Below are 22282 nucleotides of genomic sequence, written 5' to 3'. Positions count from 1 at the left end.
TGCTTATGAGAACAAAGTTATCTATATCAGTTTGATATACGTTATATACCAAAGTATATTATTTTCTCCCCTCACAAGTGGTTTAGGGTCAGGAACCAAATAATTCCATCTTATTATTATGGATGTGTGGGGTATATTTTGATTAATACCATAATGCGCAAACATGGGTTCTCAAAGTTGAGGAAACAAGTTAGCTTTTCTAACATGAGGGGGATATGATAAACAGTTGAGAAAAAGTTACGTGGAATGAATTATCATTTGTACATCTAGATCCTCGATAATATAATATGAACTTGAAGTTCATAAAAAGATAATTCATTTACAATATATTGCAAAGCATGGCAGACGCATTTGCTGACCCAAAAGAAAGTAACTATATTCTCATTGCAAATGCTCCTATTAAGTCCTAGAAGGACAAGGTCTATGGTACGTTTAAAGTGTATAGACATATCGGTTTCAAATAAACTTCTTGATAAAGAAGATGAGCAAATGATCATAATAAAGGAGGCAAGTGATCTAGAAGATCACATGACATAAAACTTCATAAAATCTCAGGAGAGATTCAGGTACCTGAAAATATGAATGAAGAGATCTCTATGCCATGTCTTTAGGAAAAAAAAGTAACCGATATAAAACGTCCATCGATGACATCTATAATAGTGCTAAGTGTAGATGAGGATCTTAAGTCTATCGAATATAGACAAAAATATTGGCCAAATGAAAGAGACACAATTCGAACAGAATTTGTTTCATACGAAAGACATATAGTTTTGGACCTGCAGTTCAAACACTTGAAAGTATAAAGTCAATGGTGTGTGCAATCACCTTTATTTATCTTATATGTTTAGCATGACATAAAAACTTGATATGCATCTAAAGTCGATTTGTATGGCTTATATAACAATCTCTGAAGGATTTAAATCTATTAAAACATATACAATTCTTGTTCCTGAAGTACCACATCCTAAGTGCAATTTGTGTACATATGTATCTTGCTATAACTATAAGCATGATAATGTGATAGCCAGAATGGAGATATTGACGAACCATTCGACGACATTATATATCTATCAAGAATGATGATTTCAAGGTGCAAAATATTCATTCAAGTCAATATGGTTGATTTGTTTATCAAATCTCTACCGACGATATTTTGAAGATGGTGCACAAGATTGGAATGCGAAGGTTTATGAATTGATGCTCTCATCAAGGGGAGTTAATACGCGTTGTACTCTTTTTTTCTTACAAGTTTTGTCCCACTGGGTTTCCTTGCAAGGTTTTTAACGAGGCAACCAAAAGGCGTATTTCTAAACATGTGTACTCTTTTTCCTTCTCTAGAATTTTTCTCACTGGGTTTTTTGTAGTTAAGGTTTTAACGAGGCACATTATCCGTTGAATAGACATTCAAGGGGCAGTGTTATAAATAAAGTTTTATTTAAGGTGAATGTCTATATTTTAGAGAGATTTTAGGTATTTACTTGGTGGCTAAGTCACTCTTTCCCTATAAATAGAGGGATCCTATTCCATTGTAATTCATCTCAAAATCAATAAGAATTCTCGCTCCCTACTTTTCTCTACAATATTCTTCTTCTTTTATTGTTTTATAATACTCATTTTGTTATTATAAAACGCAACATAATAACAAATGAATTTTTTTTTTCACAAAGTCATTGATCAAATAATATCTTAAAACTTGACAAATATAATTTTCATAAATTATGACTTCGCTTATAAAATTGAAAGAACAAAAATTGAAATATTTTAATAACACACGACAAGAAAGAAACCATACAGTTAAAATTTAACGTTTAAATAAACGAAACTGGATACTCCACAATAATTATGGTAATAAAAATTACGTCCCAAGTATGGATCAAGATCATGTCAAATATAATTTTAGAACGCCATATGAGAACTGGATTTGGGTGTAATTGGGTGTAATTACACAGTTTGACATGTATGTCTGGCCAAGTAATAACTTGGTTAACATGGAATTGGGTGTAATTGGAGAGGTGTATATTGAAAAGAGCAGTAGAATCAATACTTAGGTTGTGGGAGTTGTACATGTTAGTTAGAGTTGGTTAGTTTTAGATGTATGGTTAGTTGAGTAGTTAATCTTATTAATTGTATTATGTGAGTAGGTAGTATAAATAAGGATAGATATACACATGTATAGTGAGGCTTCTATTTTTCTGAATATCATAACAGAGAATTCTCTCTATTTCTTCTCTTTCTTCGTCTACATCTTTCCTCTTCGATCAATTCAGCCCAAATGCTCCCTTTCAATATAGTATCAGAGCCATAGATTCATGGCGTTTTCGAGCTGAATTGTTGTAGAATTGGTGACTATTGTTGAAGAATCAACTCTGTTTTGTCGAAGATTTGAGAGAATTCGGGCATTGATTCAGATTAGCCCTAGAATTTCACGATCGCTGTACAAGAGGTTGTTTTGCCCTAAAATCGAATAGCCTTTAAAATCGGAGGCCTTCGTCCATTCCTACCCTCACATTGAGGTGAGTTTTGATTTCGAATTGTCGAGAAATTGAATGTGAAAATGCCGCAATCTGGAGAAACTGAGACGAGCAATGGAGAGAAGTTCACAGATATTCATCCTAGGCATCCTCTTTACCTACATCCATCGGATAGTCCATGCAGTGTTTTAATTCCATATCAATTAACAGGAATTGAGAACTATACAGCATGGAGCAATTCTATGAAGGTTGCGTTATTGGCGAAAAACAAATTAGGGTTCATAGATGGAACATGTTGTAAAGAACATTATAAAGGCGACTTAGAGCATGAGTGGGAGCGGTGTAACTTTCGATCTGTCATGGATCACTAATTCTGTATCAAAAGAGTTAGCAAATGGAATGATGTATTCAACTAATGCTACTAGTGTTTGGATGGACCTTAAGGAATGATTTGACAAGAAGAACTTGACTAGAATCTATCAATTGCTTAGTGTAATCTGCACCATAAGTCAGGGCACATCATCAGTATCGGAGTATTACTCAAAATTGAAGAGTGTTTGGGATGAATATTGGTCCATGGTACCTTTGCCATGTGACTGTGCAAAGCACAAAGAGTATGCAGAACATATAGAACAACAGAGACTTGGTCAACATGGAATTGGGTGTAATTGGAGAGGTGTATGTTGAAAAGAGCAGTAGTAGCAATACTTGTACATAGGTTGTGGGAGTTGTACATGTTAGTTAGAGTTAGTTAGTTTTAGATGTATGGTTAGTTGAGTAGTTAAGCTAATTAATTATATTAAGTGAGTAGGTAGTATAAATAAGGATAGATATACACGTGTATAGTGAGGCTTCTATTTTTTTGAATATCATAACAAAGAATTCTCTCTCTTTCTTCTCTCTCTTCGTCTACCTCTTTCCTCTTCGATCAATTCAGCCCAAATGCTCCCTTTCAATATGGTATCAGAGCCATAGATTCATGGAGTTTTCGAGCTGAATTGATGCGGAATTGGTCACTATTATTGAAGAATCAACTCTATTTTGTCGAAGATTTGAGAGAATTGAGGCATTGATTCAGATTAGCCCTAGAATTTCACGATCGTTGTGCAAGAGGTTGTTTTGCCCTAAAATCGAGTAACCTTTACGATCGGAGACCTTCGTCCATTCCTACCCTCACATTGAGGTGAGTTTTGATTTCAAATTGCCGAGAAATTGAATGTGAAAATGCCGCAATTTTAGAGAAATTGAGACGAGCAATGGAGAGAAGTTCACAGATATCCATCCTAGGCATCCTCTTACCTGCATCAATCGGATAGTCCAGGTAGTATTTTAATTCCACATCAATTAATATAAATTGAGAACTATACAGCATGGAGCAATTCTATGAAGGTTGTGTTATTGGCGAAGAACAAATTAGGGTTCATAGATGGAACATATTGTAAAGAACATTATAAAGGCGACTTAGAGCATGAGTGGGAACGGTGTAATGCTTTTGTACTGTCATGGATCACTAATTCTATATCAAATGAGTTGGCAAATGGAATATGTATTCAGCTAATGCTACCAGTGTTTGGATGGACCTTAAGGAACGATTTGACTAGAAGAACTTGACTAGAATCTATCAATTGCTTAGTTAAATCTGCACCATAAGTCAGGGCACATCATTAGTATCGGAGTATTACTTAAAATTTAAGAGTGTTTGGGATGAATATTGGTCCATGGTACCTTTGCCATGTGATTGTGCAAAGCACAAAGAGTATGCAGAACATATGGAACAACATAGACTAGTACAGTTCCTAATGGGATTAAACGAATGCCCAAGCTAGGACTCAAGTGTTGCTAACAGTTCTTATACCAAACCTCAATCAAGCCTACAATATGATAATGTAGTATGAAAGCCAAAAGATTAAATCTAACATGATATCACAACTTACATCAACACTACAACAGATAAACTTGAATGATCCTACAGCTCTAGTTGCCACACAAAACAGCAGGTTCAAAATAAACAATGAACAATACTGTGATTACTGTAATATGAAAGGACACAGGAGAGAAAATTGCTACAATTTGGTGGAATATCCACCCAATCACAAATTCAACAAAAGGAGAACCTATGATAGACCACAAAGTTCAGGAGGTAACAGAAGACATTCAGCTAACAATGTTAGTCATGTTGAAGAACCAGAAGCAAGTGGATCATCAGGGATTAGCAGCATGCCAATGTTCACCTCAGAGCAATATAATCAGCTTTTGAAGTTGATCAACCATGAACCAGCAGTTGCAGAAGCCAAGGTTAACATGGCAGGTATAAAGGAATTCCTTGATGCTTGTTTGCTTGCAGGTTTTGAACCTAGTTGTTGGATAATTGACATTGGGTCCTCAAACCATATGGTTTCTAGCCTGGACCTTTTAACATAATCTGCTCTTGTGTTTCCTAATACTAAGTTCATCTACCAGATGGAAATATTACATCTGTAACACATACAGGGTCACTAACTCTTTTTGATGATCTTGAATTGTGTAATGTGCTTTATGTTCCAAATTTCAAATACAACTTGTTATCAGTATCCAAACTTACCAAAGAGCTGAGATGTTGTGCATTATTCTTCCCTGAGTTTGCATTTTTCAGGACCTTTGCACTGGCAAGGTGAGGGGGATTGGTAAGGAGAAGGATGGCATCTACATACTTCAACCTGCCATAAGGCCATCACCTGTCAAAGCACTTGAATAGTCATCAGCCATAGCATTCAATACAACAATACATACTATAAATTCCTGTCCTGTTGCTTCTTCTGTTTCAGTTCCACCCTCTACTCCAGCCTTTTTTTGCCCTCCATCAAAGCATTTAGATCACTGCTCTATATGGCACTTAAGACTTGTCCATGCTCCAGTAGCAGTCCTACAGAAAATTCACTTTCTAAAACACCATGAGTTGAATAAAGAGCAGTTGCCTTGCAATATTTGTCCTTTAGCAAGGCAAACTAGGCTCCCCTTTCCTACTTGTCATAATAAATTCCTGTCCTGTTGCTTCTTCTATTTCAGTTCCACCCTCTACTCCAGCCTTTTCTTGCCCTCCATCAAATCATTTAGATCACTGCTCTATATGGCACTTAAGACTTGGCCATGCTCCAGTAGCAGTCCTACAGAAAATTCACTTTCTAAAATACCATGAGTTGAATAAAGAGCAGTTGCCTTGCACTATTTGTCCTTTAGCAAGGCAAACTAGGCTCCCCTTTCCTACTAGTCATAATAAAACTGTAACCCCTTTTGAACTTGTACATATGGATGTGTGGGGTCCATATAGACAATGTACTTACAATGGATATAGATACTTTCTTACCATTGTAGACGATTACTCTAGGATGACTTGGATCTACTTGATGAGAATGAAAAGTGATGTGTTCTTGTTAATCAAGTCTTTTATTGCACTTGTTAAGAATCAATTTTCTGCTTCTATCAAGATCATTAGGTCTGATGATGGTCTTGAATTTTTTTAATGCTCAATGTGCAACTCTTTTCACTTCTCTTGGAATTGTCCATCAAAGTTCTTGTGTGCACACTCCACAATAAAATGGAGTGGCTGGACGAAAGCATAGGCATCTACTTGAAATGGCTAGAGCCCTTAGGTTTCAAGCCCATGCCCCTTTGAAATTCTAGGGAGAATATATTCTTACAGTTGCCTTCATCATTAATCGATTGCCTTCTTCAGTTCTTTCAGGGAAATCTCCTTATGAGTTGTTTGATGGTTAACCACCTTCACTTACTCACCTTAAGGTGTTTGGCTGTTTGTGTTATGCAACCACACCATGCTTCACAGACAAGTTCTCTTCTAAAGCCATTCCTGCAATCTTCATGGGTTACTCAGAGACTCAAAAAGGGTATAAACTATACAACATTTCATCAGGAAACTTTTTTGTCAGTAGAGATGTCTCTTTTAGAGAAACCATATTTCCTTTTACACATCCCAAGTCCACATTTCTACGGTCACATTTTTCTAACTCAACTCTTACCTTTCCTAGCCCAGCTTCTATTCCTTCTTATGATGATACATTTCCTACCAGGGATGATGTACCATCCAGTTTACCTCCAACTTCTATTCTAACTCTAGAACCCCTCAACCAGAACCCTCTAGTCCACAACCACCTCCATCTCCTATTATGCAACCTAATCTTACTCCATCACCACCTTCTCCCATCGAGCAACAACCCACTCATATTTCAGATATCACTCTGAGGAAGTCTGCCAGGACATCTAATCCTCCCTTGTGGTTAAATTATTATGTGCATCAGGTCAAGCCTACTTCCACTCCTTATCCTATTTCTTCCTCCCTCAATTACTATTCTTTATCACCTTCTTATCAAGCTTGTCTAACTTCTTATTCTTCCATTGTTGAACCTACAACTTTTGAACAAGCTGTTAAAGACAACAATTGGGCACATGCTATGGAACTTAAGGTTCAGGCCCTCATTGACAATAGCACTTGAGAGTTGGTAGATTTACTTGCAGGCAAGACTCCAATTGGCTGCAAATGGGTTTATAAGGTGAAGTACAAGGCTGATGGGACAGTGGAAAGACACAAAGCTCGATTAGTTACCAAGGGGTTCACTCAACAAGAGGGTTTGAATTACCATGAGACCTTCTCACATATGGTGAAGATGGTCACAGTCTAGAGTGTTGTTGCTCTAGCTGCTCAGTATGCTTGGCCTTTGCTTTAGATAGATGTGTACAATGCTTTCCTACAGGATGACCTTTCAGAAGAAGTTTATATGTCTTTGCCTCAAAGGTTTGGTAGTCAGGGGGAGACTAGAGTGTGTAGACTACTCAAATCCCTCTATGGCTTAAAACAGGCTAGAAGACAATGGAATTTAAAGCTCACCTCAGCTCTTACAGAGTCTAGTTTCAACCAAAGCAAATTAGATCATTCACTGTTCACTAAGAGAACTGGGAGTGCCATAGTGATTATATTGGTTTATGTTGATGATATGTTGATCACTGGATATGATAAGTTTTTTATTCAAGAAGCCAAAGATATATTGAATCACAATTTCAAGATGAAAGATTTGGGAGAGCTAAAGTTTTTCCTTGGTATTGAGTTTGCAAGATCACACGGGGGAATCCTCATGAACCAAAGGAAGTATGCCTTTGTGTCAGAATGTGGCCTAGGAGGAGCTAAACCAAACATTTCCCCTTTGGGTAAGAACATGAAACTTACTAGTGTGGAATATTACAAGCTTTTTGGTATGCAAGAACATGATACAGAACTTGAAGACATCAAAGTGTATCAGAGACTTATTGGGAGACTCTTGTATTTGGCAATCACAAGGCCAAACATTTCATATGCAGTCTAAGTTCTCAATCAGTTTATGAATGCACCAAAATAGTCCCATTATAATGCATCATTGAGGGTAGTGAGATATATCAAGAATCGTCGAGGACAAGGTTTGTTAATGAGTAGCAAACAGAGTAGGAAGGTAACTGCATTCTGTGATGCAGACTGGGCATCCTGCTCAGTGACTAGGAAGTCTGTTACAGGCTTTTGCATAAAACTTGGAGACTCCATGATCTCTTGGAAATCTAAGAAATAGAGCACAGTTTCAAGAAGCTCAGTAGAGGCTGAGTATAGAAGCATGGCCAACACTGTGGCTGAGTTAACTTATATACATGGGCTGCTGGAGGAATTAGGAATGCATGTTGATTTACCTATGGAGTTGTACTATGACAAAAAAGCAACCATACAGATTGCTTCAAATCCAATGTATCACGAGCGCACAAAGCACATAGAGATTGATTGCCACTTTATCCGAGAAAAGCTACAACAGGGCATGATTAAAACAGCTTATGTTCCTAGTAACGATCAAATTGCAAATATACTAACCAAGGCACTTGAAAACAACTACATAGTGAGATGGTTTGCAAGTTGGGGATGATCAACATTTTTTCATCACCCAACTTGAGGGGGAGTGTTGAAAAGAGCAGTAGTAGAAATACTTGTACATAGGCTGTGGGAGTTGTACCGGTTAGTTGGAGTTAGTTAATTTTAGATGTATGGTTAGTTGATTAGTTAAGCTAATTAATTATATTAAGTGAGTAGGTAGTATAAATAAGGATAGATATACATGTGCATAGTGAGGCTTCTATTTTTCTGAATATCATAACAAAGAATTCTCTCTCTTTCTTCTCTCTCTTCGTCTACATCTTTCCTCTTCGATCAATTCAGCCCAAATGCTCCCTTTCAATAGTGTAATTACACTCTCCAATTCTTAAGGGGATATGACAATTAGTGGTAATTACAAGGTTACTTTTTAATTATTTTTCTTTTAGTTTTTATTTTAATTTTTTCTTTATAACTTTTTATTTCCATTATTTTAAATTTTTTATTTTATTTTACTTTTTAATTTTAAAATATAATTTTCTTTGTACATTATTTATCTTTTATTTCTCTACCTTTATTTCTTGTGAATCCATGTAATTGCTCGTATATTTTATTTCTTATTTGCTTTATTTTCTTCATTTAGCATAACCGCGTTATTATTCTAGTTTTTGAAACTACACCTTATAGTATTAGAAATAATGAGTCATTAATAAACTTGGGATACGATGAGTGATGTCATTAAAGTAGAATTTCGTTGTTGAATGAAGCTACAAACTTATTATGTTTTCTAATCTTATGTTGTATTGGAACTTATTTTTATTATGTTGGACAACATATGTTAAACTTTTTTTTTTTTTTTTGGATTTTGAAACCATGTTATATTCATGGTTCTAATTTACTTGTTTTAGTAGTATTGACTTGTTATTTCACATTGCATGTTGTTCATTTTTTTTAGTTAGAATTGATATATTAGTTTTGTCAAATATATGGATAATGTTATGACATTATACTTATAAATATTAATTTACTTTATCAAACATGCATTCCATGATGTTCTTACAAAACGTATATTTGTAGTTTTTATAATTGATTAAATTAAATATTATTAATTGAAAAAATATATATCTATTATTTTTATAATATCAGTTTAAATATATGATTATAATTAATGTATATTAAAGAAAAACTATACATCTTAAATACTACATCTAATATCATTTATACTTATAAATAAATTATTATAGGCATATATTCATTATATTAACTTTTAAATTTTGATAATTGTTGTCACGATCCAAAATCCATCAAAGGTCGTGATGGTGCCGGACACCTCGGTCAGGCAAGACAACATTGAGTAATTAATTAAACTCTCATTTTAATATTTTAGGAACCATAATTTCCTTTAGTTTAACTAGTAAAAAGGTAATCATCACTAAATAAATAAAAATATTTACAACTTTTATTATTAAATATCCCATAATCATCCCAGAACCCGGTGTCACAAGTGCATGAACAATCACTAGAAAATCAAATGAAGTACCCTAACTGTCCGGAATACAGATTTGGACAGGAAGTACATATAATACACTGAAAGAGACTATGCTGGCTGCGGGTCGCCTCGAGAGATGCAGCTCGCCTAAGTCTCCGTATCATCCATGCTGCTACGCCCATTAGGCCGTTAGAGGTACATGTGCCTGCGCAACAAAAATGCACAGCAAGTGTAGCATGAGTACAAAAACAATGTGTACTCAGTAAGTATCCCGTCTAATCCCGAAGAAGTAGAGACGAGAGGTCGACTTCGATACTTACTAGTGGTCCAATGATAATATACCAATAATTTAATAAATCGAGGATTTTCATAAAGATGACGGTAACTCAAATAGCATGAGGCAAGTAAACAGTTCTTTCGTTTATAGGAAATTTCCAAATTTATTTCATCATTTATACATTTATCTCAGGCCAGGGAGAAACAAAAATTAATATCTATGAATTTCAAGGCAAGCAATACAAGCATGCGCAAATCATGTCGAGGTTGCACGACCCGATCCAACATAATATTTAAATGGTGCACTGCCAGAGGGTCGAATGGCGGGAACCATAGATGCATCTATTATCCCGCTCGCGAATCATACATGTGACGCGGTCAAATATAAATAAACACATCAAACGGTCAATGAAGAATTCATCAGGGAAACAATTACCCAAAGAAATGGCAACTTCTCTTTAACGGTCAAGAAAATGATGTTTAATTTCTTTAGAAATTCATTTACCAATTCGATATGATTTAAGCAATTTAAATTGGAAATAAGGTAACAAATATTTCAAGTATAGCATGCTTTCGGGTCCTAGACTACCCGGACTTAAGCATAATAGTAGCTACGCACGGACTCTCGTCACCTCGTGCGTACGTAGCCCCCACAAATAGAAGCACATATTTAATTATTTCACCTATGGGGATAATTCCCTCTTACAAGGTTAGAAAGGAGACTTCGCTCCGAAACCCACTTTCCGGTCCAAGATTATGCTCAAACCCTCAATTCGGTGGGGAACAATCCAAAACTAATGAAATAGTGTATAAACTAATCAATACATGTTCAAAAATTCATATTCCAACTATTAAGGTGATTACCAAACCCTAAATGTAAGATTCCTAAAATTCACCCCCTGACCCACGTTCTCGCATTCCGGAAATTTTAGAAGAAAGTTGTTACCCATAACCTTATGAAGTCAAATATATGATTTTTACCAAATTTCATAACCATTTTCGTGGTCAAATCTCATTTTTATACAAAATCTAGGTTTTCATCTAAACCCTTGATTTCACCAATTTTTACATGTTAATCTATCCATAATCTATGTATTAAACTCATGTTGTGTAGAAATTACTTACCTCAAAGTGCTAGGTGAAAACCCTCTTCCAAAAGCTCCAGAAATCGCCCAAATCCGAACTCAAAACTCAAAAATGAGTAAAAATGGCTGACTCCCGTTTTTAGGCATTCTGCCTAGGCAAGTCGCAGGTATGAAATGCGACTTTGCCTGATTTTCGGGCAAAAATGAACTACTATCAGCCTTCAGTCAACAGACCATAACTTTTTGTACAAATATTCAAATGATTAATGGTTTAATTTTCTGGAAACTAGAATCAAAGATACACAACTTTCATATTTTGCAAATTTTCAGATTCTTTATGTATTTCGAGATATAAGTTTCCAAAGTAGGCTCCTCGCATCAGAAATTTCTGGGGAAATTGCAAAACAGCTTTACAGCCTTCATTCAATCGACCATAACTTTCTGTATAAATATCCAAATGATGAATGGTTTATCTTTATGGAAACTAGAATGCAAGGGCTACAACTTTCTTATTTCAAAATTATTAGATTCCTTATAGATTGCAATATATGAGCTTCTAAAATCGACTCCTCGCATCAGAAATTTTCTGGTGAACAGCTTCTGTAATAGAATTTCAGTAGCTTTCTTTGTCCGAAATCCATTCCGTTAACCTTCTGAAATCCATCTGAGGTCCTCGGGACCTTAACCAATTATACCAACATGTCCCAAAACATGATACGAACTCGCTCGAGGCCTCAAATCATATCAAACAACGTCGAAATCATGAATCGCGCATCGAATCGAATTATGAGTTTTCAAATCTTCCAACTTCTATATTTTGCGCCGAAACATATCAAATCAATCCGGAATGACTTCAAATTTTGCTCACAAGTCACATTCGACATTATGGACCTACTCCAACTTTCAGAATCGGAATCCGACCCCGATATCAAAAAGTCAACTCTCTGTCAAACTTCTCAAAAACCTTCAAATTTCTAACTTTCGCCAAATGACTCCAAAATGACCTACGGACCTCCAAATCCACTTCCGATCGCGCTCCCAATACCAGAATCACCACACGAAGCTATTCCCATACTCAGAATCCCCAACGGACATCGATAGCATTGAAATGCACTTCAACCCAAATTTATGAAATTCTTCTAAAATGCTAACTTCCACAATAGGCGCCGAAACGCTTCCGGGTCATCCAAAACCCGATCGGAACATACGTCCAAGTCTGAAATCATCATACAAACCTGCTGGAACCTTCAAATCCCGATTCCGAGGTCGTTTACTCAAAAATCTACTATTAGTCAATTCTTACAACTTAAGGTTTCTGAAATGAAAATTCTTTTTCCAAATCAACTCCAAATTTCCCGAGATTCAATTCCGACTACGCGTACGAGTCATAATACCTGAAATGAAGTTGCTCGTGGCCTCAAACCGCCGAACGACACACTAGAGCTCAAAACGACCTGTCGGGTCGTTACAATTGCTTCATTTAAAATTTAATTTAACTGTGTAATTACACTTGTGCAATCAAATAATACGTTTGTAATTACATTGTAATTACCTTACCACAAATAAATAAATCATCGTAATTACCATATTATGCTATCCTAGTAATTATAACAATTCCAATTAGCTAGTGGGTTCCAAACCGACCCTAAAAAAAAAAGGAAGGAAGAAAAGGGCTATGACACTCTACATTTGAGAAAGCTCCAGTCTGTCACTACTTGTAGCAACTTCTTATAATATGAGCATTGATTCATTGTCATTCCCTATTGTGGTTTGATAGTATAGTCCTAATATAATAAAAAAAGATTAACAGAAGATCAAAATCAAGTAGCTGTAGATATGAAATTTTGGATGTATAGTTGTGGGGTATTGGCTAATAATCCCCAGAAGCAGCAGCATTTCTTGTTCAGCTGTTGTTCACGGCGACTGATCTCATGTACCAATTTTTGTGGGTTCATGTTGTTTGCCTTAGGCTTGATTTCACTCTTCACTGGCTACGTGGCATCCAATCTTGAATGGTACTCTCAGCCACTCCTCAAACCTTCTTGGTTCTACAATCAGGTAATCTTAAATGTATCCATAAACAGAAATGGTCAATTAGCTTCATTCTCACTCTATTTATGTTTTTCTCAAAATGTTTTTGTTTCGACCAATTTAGAATGTACGCAAAATTTGATTTTTGTTTCAAAATTTGACAAATTGTTTCAACTCTTTTTTGCTTTTGGGTTCGATAGAATACAAAGGGAGAGTTCAGAATCTCATGTTATAAGTTTTCTGGTGAGTGATCAAATGATTTTTTATCTGTTGTAACAATAATGAATTTCACTGTTCCTTTGCTATCTGGCACTAAGTTTATAGGAAAACTGAAATTTATGGCTGCAACACTAGCTAGCTGCTATGAAGGTTAAAGATTAGTTTTCGCTGGACTATCCAGGTGGTTTGAAGCATCACATTTCTGTTATTTGATACTATATTTTAGGAAGGAGGTGCACCAATCGATATTTGGAAGTCAAGGTATTCCGCATCTTACCTTGGATGCAGTGAGAGTGGCCCTCGTTTTGCTTGTAAGTAACCGCTTTTCGTCAGATACTCAGTGTCCTAACTGTTTATGATGTTATTACTCGTATCACATATTGTTTTTAGGCAACATTATTTGGTTGGTCAAAATCTGAAAGTGAGGCTTGGAGGTTTTCCACGACGCTTTTGGCATCTTAAACGAGTTATGGAAATTATGATTTCAACTATAATGTTACAATATATTCTCCAGACAATTATAAAAAAGTAGAGTGCTATGTTTGGAGGAAGAGGTCAGAGAGCGAATTGGTTCTTCCACGCCAGAAATATATAGTCTTTGTTTTTTACTATTTGGGTATGGGAAAGATGTGAAGAGAGTTGGCTGGCCAGCGTCATACTTTTAAGAATAGATGGTTTTTAGTTCCCACGCCTTTTCTCATTTTTTCCTATATACGCTACTTGCACCTGCTATTTGTTGCTTGATTTGATTTTCTTTCCAACAAGAAGGTGAAAAGAAAGTCAATGAAAAGCAAATTTGCTAAGTTGCCTGATCTAGTGTAATTTTTTAAAATAATCTTATTCTTATCTTCACTCTCCCATCAGTCATCTTAAAGAAAGAGTAGCCTTATTGCCATATCTAGCATCGTAGTTGATGTGTAGAAGTGAGTAAATTATTGTTCAGGTCATTGCATTGGATTTTGCTGCTTTTTGTTATTTGACACAATAGGAGTTAAAACATGCTTATTTTATATACTTGACGAGCACTTGCACTTAGTTATTGTTTTAATCGCCTAAAGTCTTTCTCCTGTCTATTTAGGTTTGAAGTTCATTTATATGCTTCTGTATCTCTCTTCAATTTTGGTGAGAATAACTTGGACTCTAATGTTTCCGAAATGAAATGTAGCTGCTGTGAGTGTGCGATCTTCAAATGGATATCTACTTATTGCAACTAGCGGAGGACTCAACCAACAAAGGACTGGAGTAAGTATAATGTTCTTGACTTGATATAGTTTATCCACTAATCTTTGGCATCTCTCAAAGAGTTTTCTTTTGTATTGATAAGTTCTCTCAAACGGTTTGCTTTTGCTAATTTCATTTCTGTATCTCAGTAATCTAACCTTTGGAACCTATCTCGTGCTTACCAGATAACGGATGCTGTGGTTGTTGCACGGATTCTTAATGCCACTTTAGTTGTACCTGAGTTGGACCATCATTCATTTTGGAAGGATGATAGGTTGGTGGGCATTTTAAAGTTACTTTTGGGAGTGTCTATTGCATAAGTTCATAGTGGATCATAATAGCAGAAGCAGTTCGACTCTTTTTTTTACTACGATATCCTTTTAACCTGCAGTGATTTTGTCAACATCTTTGATGTTAAATGGTTCATCTCATACCTTGCAAAGGATGTCAGTATTGTTAAAAGAGTTCCAGTGAAGGTCATGAAGTTAATGCAAAAACCTCCATATACCATGCGCGTTCCAAGAAAATCAGAACCTGAATATTACTCGGACCAAGTATTGCCTGTACTTTTAAGGAGACGTGTAAGTAAACAAAAAGCAGAACAATTAATACTGTGTTTTATCATATCTGTTCAATCATTTACTCACCTATACTAGCTTCTGTTTTCTAACCGTAACCTCATATTTCCCAAAAAACTATAAGTGAACTTTAGGGAATGTGGTCACTCTTCTGGGAGCTGTTTAGGCAGTCAAGTGTAGAAATCCTAAACTATGGTCTGTTGCAGGATGCACACATCTTTATGTTTCTAGAATCTAACGGAGCCCATGTATGACGTAGCTATTCTCGATCACAGAGATGTTATGTGGCACAGATAAACCATGTATTGAAGTCATTGTTCTGGAGACTAATGTTGTTTCTACTCTTTCTCTAGGCATAGTTATATCATGGTATGGTTGGAGACTTGGAGCACTTCTCTTGTTCTAAAAGCTCTTTCAGATGGATTATGTTGAGGTCATAAATTTGCATGATCATAACATTTTGTCATGTTTATATAGGTCTGTGTTGATAATGGCATGCTTAAATGGAAGATATTTTAGTTCCCCTGGTTAATGAGGTAGTGGAATAGTCAAAATTGAGTGGTTAAATTTACAGGGACCATTAAAATGAATGTAATATCTGCTTTACCTAACTTAAGAGAACATGTTAACAATCAATCGACTTTCCCCATTCATAGATTCATAGTCTCATATCCATTGTGTAAATGTGTATCATACTTATCAATTGGTGATACACGCCGGATTAGGGCGCTTGACGAGGATGATTTTCAAGTCAACATCATAGCATTGGAGTGCTTTAAAGGGGTCAAGATCAAGTGTGGCTATATTAACAATTTATGCTATTTTGGGCTAGCTTTGTAATTTGGCTCTACATAGCCTCCTTACTAGCTTAAGGGTATTTCGGTCATTTAGCCTAACTAACACTCTAGTATAAATAGTTCCTTACTCATCTTGAGAAAAAAGCTTGTGATGGATTGATAAACAAAGACAACCTTGAGAGGTTTAGGGTATCTTTATTTTCTCTTTATTTACCATGTTTTCTTAGATTATCTATGTTAGGTTAATCTTGTATGAGTTCATGTTCATACTCTTGGATTATCTTATGTATTTGAATGTTATTCCTTGTTCTAGTTAATATATTTACTAGGGGCTTTGAATTTCATTCTTTACTTTTCTTAATCCGTGTTTCTTATTCGTGCTCTTCATTGATTGGTGTTCATCATAGGAAATTCAAGGGGTTTAACTTGTTCATAGTTAAATTCTTATCTTTCTCTATTTTAAACCTTAATCTTCTATCTTTTTGATTCCGCGTATTTTTGCAATATCTGTATTTTTGATATGATTCCGTATCAGTTGGTCTACCTGGTCATCTAGGAACCATATTGACATCATACGATCTCTTAAATGTTATTTAAAATTCACTGCAGCTTTCGTTGTTTCAGTTATCCTTAAGTCTATAGTAACAACTTCAAGACGTGGAATTTAGCAGTTGATGAAAGAACACACATTTTACGAATTTATGCTCATCGAGTATACGAGTCAAAAATTGATAGTAGAAAGTGGATGCTTCTGCTCATGTTTTATTAATGTTTGATCTCCAAATTGTATGCAGGTTCTTCAGTTGACAAAATTTGATTATCGGCTTGCTAATGACCTTGATGAAGAGCTGCAAAAATTGCGTTGCCGTGTGAATTATCATGCCTTAAAATTCACTAAGCCCATAAGGAATCTTGGTCAGAAACTTGTAGTGCGTATGCGAAAGATGGCAAGACGTTTCATTGCAGTTCATTTGAGGTTTGTTTGACTTACTGTGTTCGAAATCAAACCTTAGGCTACTATCTGTTTAACTTAGCAAGCAATATTACAAAGCAAAGTCTGAATTGTGGAACTGAAAATTAATGCTGGAACTTTGAGGATTTTGTGTTTTGTAAAGAAAGAATTTGGGAATGAATTTCTCAATTATTCCCTAAAGCATGTTGGGGTTTAAATAGTGTTTACAAGTAATCCTTAAAAGTGAAAGAAATTAATTTCTATTCCTAAATACACAATCACAGGGATGCAAAACTTTTCTTGTATTTACAAGGAATGTGATCTTGCTGTATTAGCAATTTTCCTAATAGGGAAACCTTTGTATTTCTTAACACTCCCTGCTAGCTAGAGTGTGCATATTGTATTCTCCAACTTGTTGCAAATATACTCAGTTCTGGAGCCATGAAGTGACTTCGTAAGAATGTCTGCTTGCTAACAAATCACTCGAGCTGACAAAATCTCTCACAACGCTCTTTGACTCAACTTTTGTTGAATGAAATGACAATCTACTTCTATATGCTTTGGTCTATCATGAAATACTGGGTTTGATACAATTTGTATGCAACATGATTGTCACAGATCTATTGCTTTGGTGCATCTCCTCCACACCTTCACTCTTCAAAAAGTTGATAAGCTCACATGTAGCCAAAGTCGTTGCTCGGTCTTCTGCCTCTGCACTTGATCTAGCTACTATATCTTGCTTTTTCTTTTTCCAAGATATTAGATTTTTTGTAAAAGCACACCTAACAGTAAATAATATCTTGGAAAAGCACAAAGAAATCTATCTTGGAAAAACAAAAGGCAAAAAAGCAAGGTGTAGTAGTTAGATAAAGTGCAGGCGCAGAATACCAATTAAAAAAGATATTATTAGATTTCACAATACCCTGAAGTAAATCATCTCTTTGAAGGAGATCCAGCCCGGTCAGCATCAGAGTGCCCAATAATATATGCATGTTCCATATCCTCATACAACAGACCCTATTCAGGTGAACATTTTGTATACCTTAGAAGGCGAATTTACTGTATTTCAATGACATTCACAAGGAGTTTGGTGAAACTAGTAACATTAACAGCCAATGAGATATCTGGTCGGTAAGATAATTACGCTTGTCAACCAATCTTCGATGATAAAGGGGGTCCTTCAAAGGCTCCCTTGTGTGAGAAGAAGCTTAGAGTTTCAGCCCACAGAAGCGTCAATAGGTTTGCAATTCATCCATTACCTTAATCAATGTAACACATGTAACACATGTAACACTCCCCTGCACGAGCATGACTGGACATTTGGTGTGAGAACAGTATAACATGGGTATCCAATATTGGATAAACCAGGATTACTGATGGGCCTTGCTTTGTTACTATGTTAAGAATGAAGAGAAGAGAATTTGGGAATGACTTTCCTGATTATTCCTCCAGCATGGTGGTTTAAATAGTAGTTACAAGTATCCTGAAAAAGAAAGAAAAGCAATTCCTCCTCCTAATTACACAATCACAGAGATTCAAAATCTTTCCCATGATTCCAAGTAAGAGGGTCTTGCCATATAGTTTACAATTTTCCTAAAAAGGAAACCTTCCTAATTCCTGATGGAGCTGTCTGTCATGAGAATCCTGTAAACCTTTTCTCTTCTTTTTTTCCTTCAAAATCCTCTCTTGTTTTTAGAAGTTCCATATCCATCCTAAGGTGGCAGTGGAAACCAAAAAGTGATTATAGGAAGGAGGGGGTGTATTGGCTAAACCTCCTTATACCTAAGTGAATGAATGGAAAAACCCATTCTTTTACATTTGAAGCTTAGAGAAAAATTTGACTGCCTTCCTAATCTGGTGGGGTAATATTCTGAACCATTACCAAAAGAAGAAGAGAAATTCTTAATGCTGTATAGCTTCCTGCCGAATATGATATGGAGATTTGCTTGCTCAAACCATGTAAGCATTCTTTCATTTATATTCATAATTCTTAAGAATTGCATATCAACTTGAGATCAAGTTTGTATGCTCTGGGGAAGGATCATAGACAATTAAGGGAGTAAGAGAAATCCTAATTAGTTGTTTGGTAACAAAGACTTTAAAAAAAACGTAAAATGAACTGCAAGATCCATGTGTTTCTTTTGCTGAAAGGACAAAACGGTGTTTTGACCTTCTGACTTGATAGTACTTGAATATCTGTGTCAGCTAAGTGTTAGATGTGTGTTTAGATTACGAGTTGTACCTGTTATGCCTTCACTACAACAACAACCACGCTTCAGTCCCAAACAAGTTGGGGTCGGCAATATGAATCCTCATTCCTTTCATTTAGCTCAACTCATATCATCATCATTATCGAAATAAATAAAAGTGCAAGTAAAAAAGATAGATATAATAATAATAATAGTAATAATGATAACGTGTGTTGTTATATATGTCTGTTATCCAAGAGAGTTCCTTTCACATTTTTGCTTTCCATTGGCACTTAACGTGTGTTGCTCTGATACATATATATATTTCAGGTTTGAACCTGATATGCTAGCATTTTCTGGGTGCTACTATGGCGGGAGTGATAAGGAAAGATATGAATTGGGTGAGATAAGAAAAAGATGGGCCACTTTACCTGTAGGATTTCTTTCCTTAAATAATTATGACTTTGTTCATTACTACTTGGCAATTTAGGCAATGTTACTTCTGCTTTGTCAGATTAAGGATTTTTTTTTATTGATTAAGAAATTGAAAGTGTCAAATCACTAACAAGTTGGTCCTGTGGAGAAAGAAAGAGTCTTCTCAGAAATGTAAAGTCCAGATCTATATGTTTCCCCTAGATTGGGGAAGGGTGGCCTTTTCCTATTTGTTTATTATTGTGTCTATCTGGGATCTTCGAGTTTATCAATCTATTGCCATGTCATAGAACTTACAACTGTTTTCTGGCTCATAGCTCTTCATTATTCTATTTGAGTATTGCACGGTTCGAGGACACTAGGATTTGAAATGCTTTCTTTTTCTGGAATAACTTGGAAAGATGAAATATGGTTTTTACAGGAGTAATGAATGATGATTACTTTACAACCATATCTTTGTTTTTGCATTTGTAGAAGAAATGTCGAAATACCACTAAATGTGGGTCAGTCTTATATGCTTAACATATGTCATCTTATTTTTTTTTGTAAAAGAGTGCAGTGCAGACTGGTACCCCCCCCCCCCCCCCCCACAAAAGAAATAAAAACCCTCCTTTCCTCGTTTTTTCCTTATTCAACTGGACCTCATATGATCTGTATACCTTATCGCAAAATTAAGGTTTTCCATACTTTTTGATAACACAGTCCTATTCAACTTGTGGCTTCAGGAGCTGAGCCCTGATGAAGAGCGAACTCGAGGGAGATGTCCGTTAACACCCCACGAAGTTGGGCTTATGCTGCGGGCGCTTGGCTTCAAAAATGATACATACCTTTATGTTGCATCTGGTGAAATATATGGTGGAGAAAAAACTCTCCAGCCTCTAAAAGAGCTGTTTCCAAACTTTTATACCAAAGAGATGGTTGCTGGTGATGAGCTGAAACCTTTTCTTCCTTACTCTTCTCGTCTCGCAGCAATTGACTACATTGTATGTGATGAAAGTGATGTATTTGTCACTAACAATAATGGGAACATGGCTAAGATCCTTGCTGGTAGTAGGTGAGGCTCTTATTTTTTGCTTTTCCTTTTCAGCACACTTGCATATCTGATTAAACATTTGTTCAGAGGACACCTGTTTTTTGTGCTTAGCATGGTACATGTGTCTACTTCGTTGAACTAAGTTTGTCTAAGCTAAGCAAAAGGGAAAAAGGAATCAAGATTAAAGCGCATTGTGCTATCGGTCCATGGTTAAGAAAATTGAGCAAATTTAGTGGCCACTGTGTCACGAAATGATAGAACAAAATCATGTTGGAGAAAATCATGCTGAATCAGTTAATAATTACTTATTTGCTTCAAGAGTTTATGTCGTAAACCAAAACGGAATTCTTTCTCGTGTCAATTGAAAAAAATTCAGGAATATAAATTTGGTTGCCTAAACTTTGTCTGAGAGTTCTATGACTTTTAAACTTAGTAACTAATGTGGAGATTAAGTTTGTTGATTCTAGAACTTTCAGATTAGTTGTGATTTAAACTCTAGCTTATTTCTTTGGAAGTAGGTTAATACTGGAAGTAAGTGTTCAATTTCAACATCTTTTAGATAGATAGTTGCAACTCAGAAATTTTGTACGTTGATTTCTATTCATGTTCCTATCTTCTTGTTTCACCATTGAGCTAATGTTTTCTTTCTTCATCATGCCAAAGGAGGTACATGGGGCACAAGAGGACCATCAGACCAAATGCCAAAAGACTCAGCGCTTTGTTCATGGCTCGAAATAAGATGGACTGGGAGACATTCTCCAGAAAGGTCAAATCATGCCAAAGAGGATTCATGGGAGAACCTGAGGAAATGAGACCAGGGCGTGGAGAGTTTCATGAATTTCCATCCTCGTGTATCTGTAAGACACCATTCAATCATTCAAATGTCATAAACAGATACAACGATCATATTTCAGGAAGGAATCCAACTCTGCCGGAGTCACAATATAGGTACATAAACAATAGCAGTGACCTTGAGGAGAAGAGCTCAGAGAAATTTCAGTAGAGGAAATTTGAAAGGTGACTTTATTGTATTTAAAGAGGACCCCGGGGCATTGGTTCAATGGTAAGGATGCAGCATGTGATGTATTGATTAAGTGCACATCATGGATTCGAACCGTGCCATAGACAAAGCCTAGTATTTATATTGGGAGGAGGGTAGAGAGACAGAGAGTATACTCCCTGCAATTTCAGACCTTGCTCGAAATGGAGTCGGGTCAGAAGGCTAGAGAATCTTTGTATTAGAAGAGGCTGAGTTAATCCGACTATATGAGTTACTCGGGGAAGTGTTATAGAATTGTCTGCCTTCTTTTGGCAGGACTTGAGGGGCTGAAGCCACAGCAGCACTTGAGTCAATTGTCTAAATTTGTTTTTTGGTTCACTGCTATTTTTTCAGAAAGCTGATGCTGATGTGCTACAACTGTTGATATATATTTTTGTAAGATATGTATAGAACAAAGAAGAAAAAGAACCTTGATCTCCATTTATATGCATCCTATTCTGTGCAGTTACCTCTGTTTACATTGTATTCTGGTGTTTACATCTCATTTAATGTTGAAATCAATTTCATCTTATTCAAAGGGATATCAACATGTAACACACCCTACCAAGATCAGTTCATTAATTGGTACACTCGT

At 35.9% G+C, this 22282-nt stretch overlaps 1 protein-coding gene across 1 annotated transcript; it reads left to right on the top strand.

Moving 5' to 3' along the window:
• LOC109227178 (uncharacterized protein At1g04910-like) lies at window positions 12842-22128 on the top strand. Its single transcript, XM_019392236.1, has 9 exons — window positions 12842-13254; window positions 13673-13757; window positions 14612-14688; window positions 14853-14941; window positions 15059-15248; window positions 16837-17018; window positions 19514-19616; window positions 20341-20669; window positions 21312-22128. Exons 1-9 carry the CDS (start codon window positions 13033-13035, stop codon window positions 21649-21651), a joined length of 1617 nt encoding a protein of 538 aa, XP_019247781.1. The 5' UTR covers window positions 12842-13032; the 3' UTR covers window positions 21652-22128.

Source organism: Nicotiana attenuata, chromosome 6 (assembly GCF_001879085.1).
Source record: "Nicotiana attenuata strain UT chromosome 6, NIATTr2, whole genome shotgun sequence".
Classification (NCBI taxonomy): domain Eukaryota; kingdom Viridiplantae; phylum Streptophyta; class Magnoliopsida; order Solanales; family Solanaceae; genus Nicotiana; species Nicotiana attenuata.
This window is presented reverse-complemented; position numbering and strand designations above follow the sequence as displayed.

What these genes read in the sequence shown, in the direction of transcription:
- LOC109227178 (XM_019392236.1), top strand. Translation starts at nt 13,033, where the DNA reads ATGAAATTTTGGATGTATAGTTGTGGGGTATTGGCTAATAATCCCCAG. An exon ending in GAGTGGCCCTCGTTTTGCTT is followed by an intron (nt 13,758 to 14,611) that starts GTAAGTAACCGC and finishes AATGAAATGTAG; the next exon opens with CTGCTGTGAGTGTGCGATCT. An exon ending in AAAGATGGGCCACTTTACCT is followed by an intron (nt 19,617 to 20,340) that starts GTAGGATTTCTT and finishes TTGTGGCTTCAG; the next exon opens with GAGCTGAGCCCTGATGAAGA.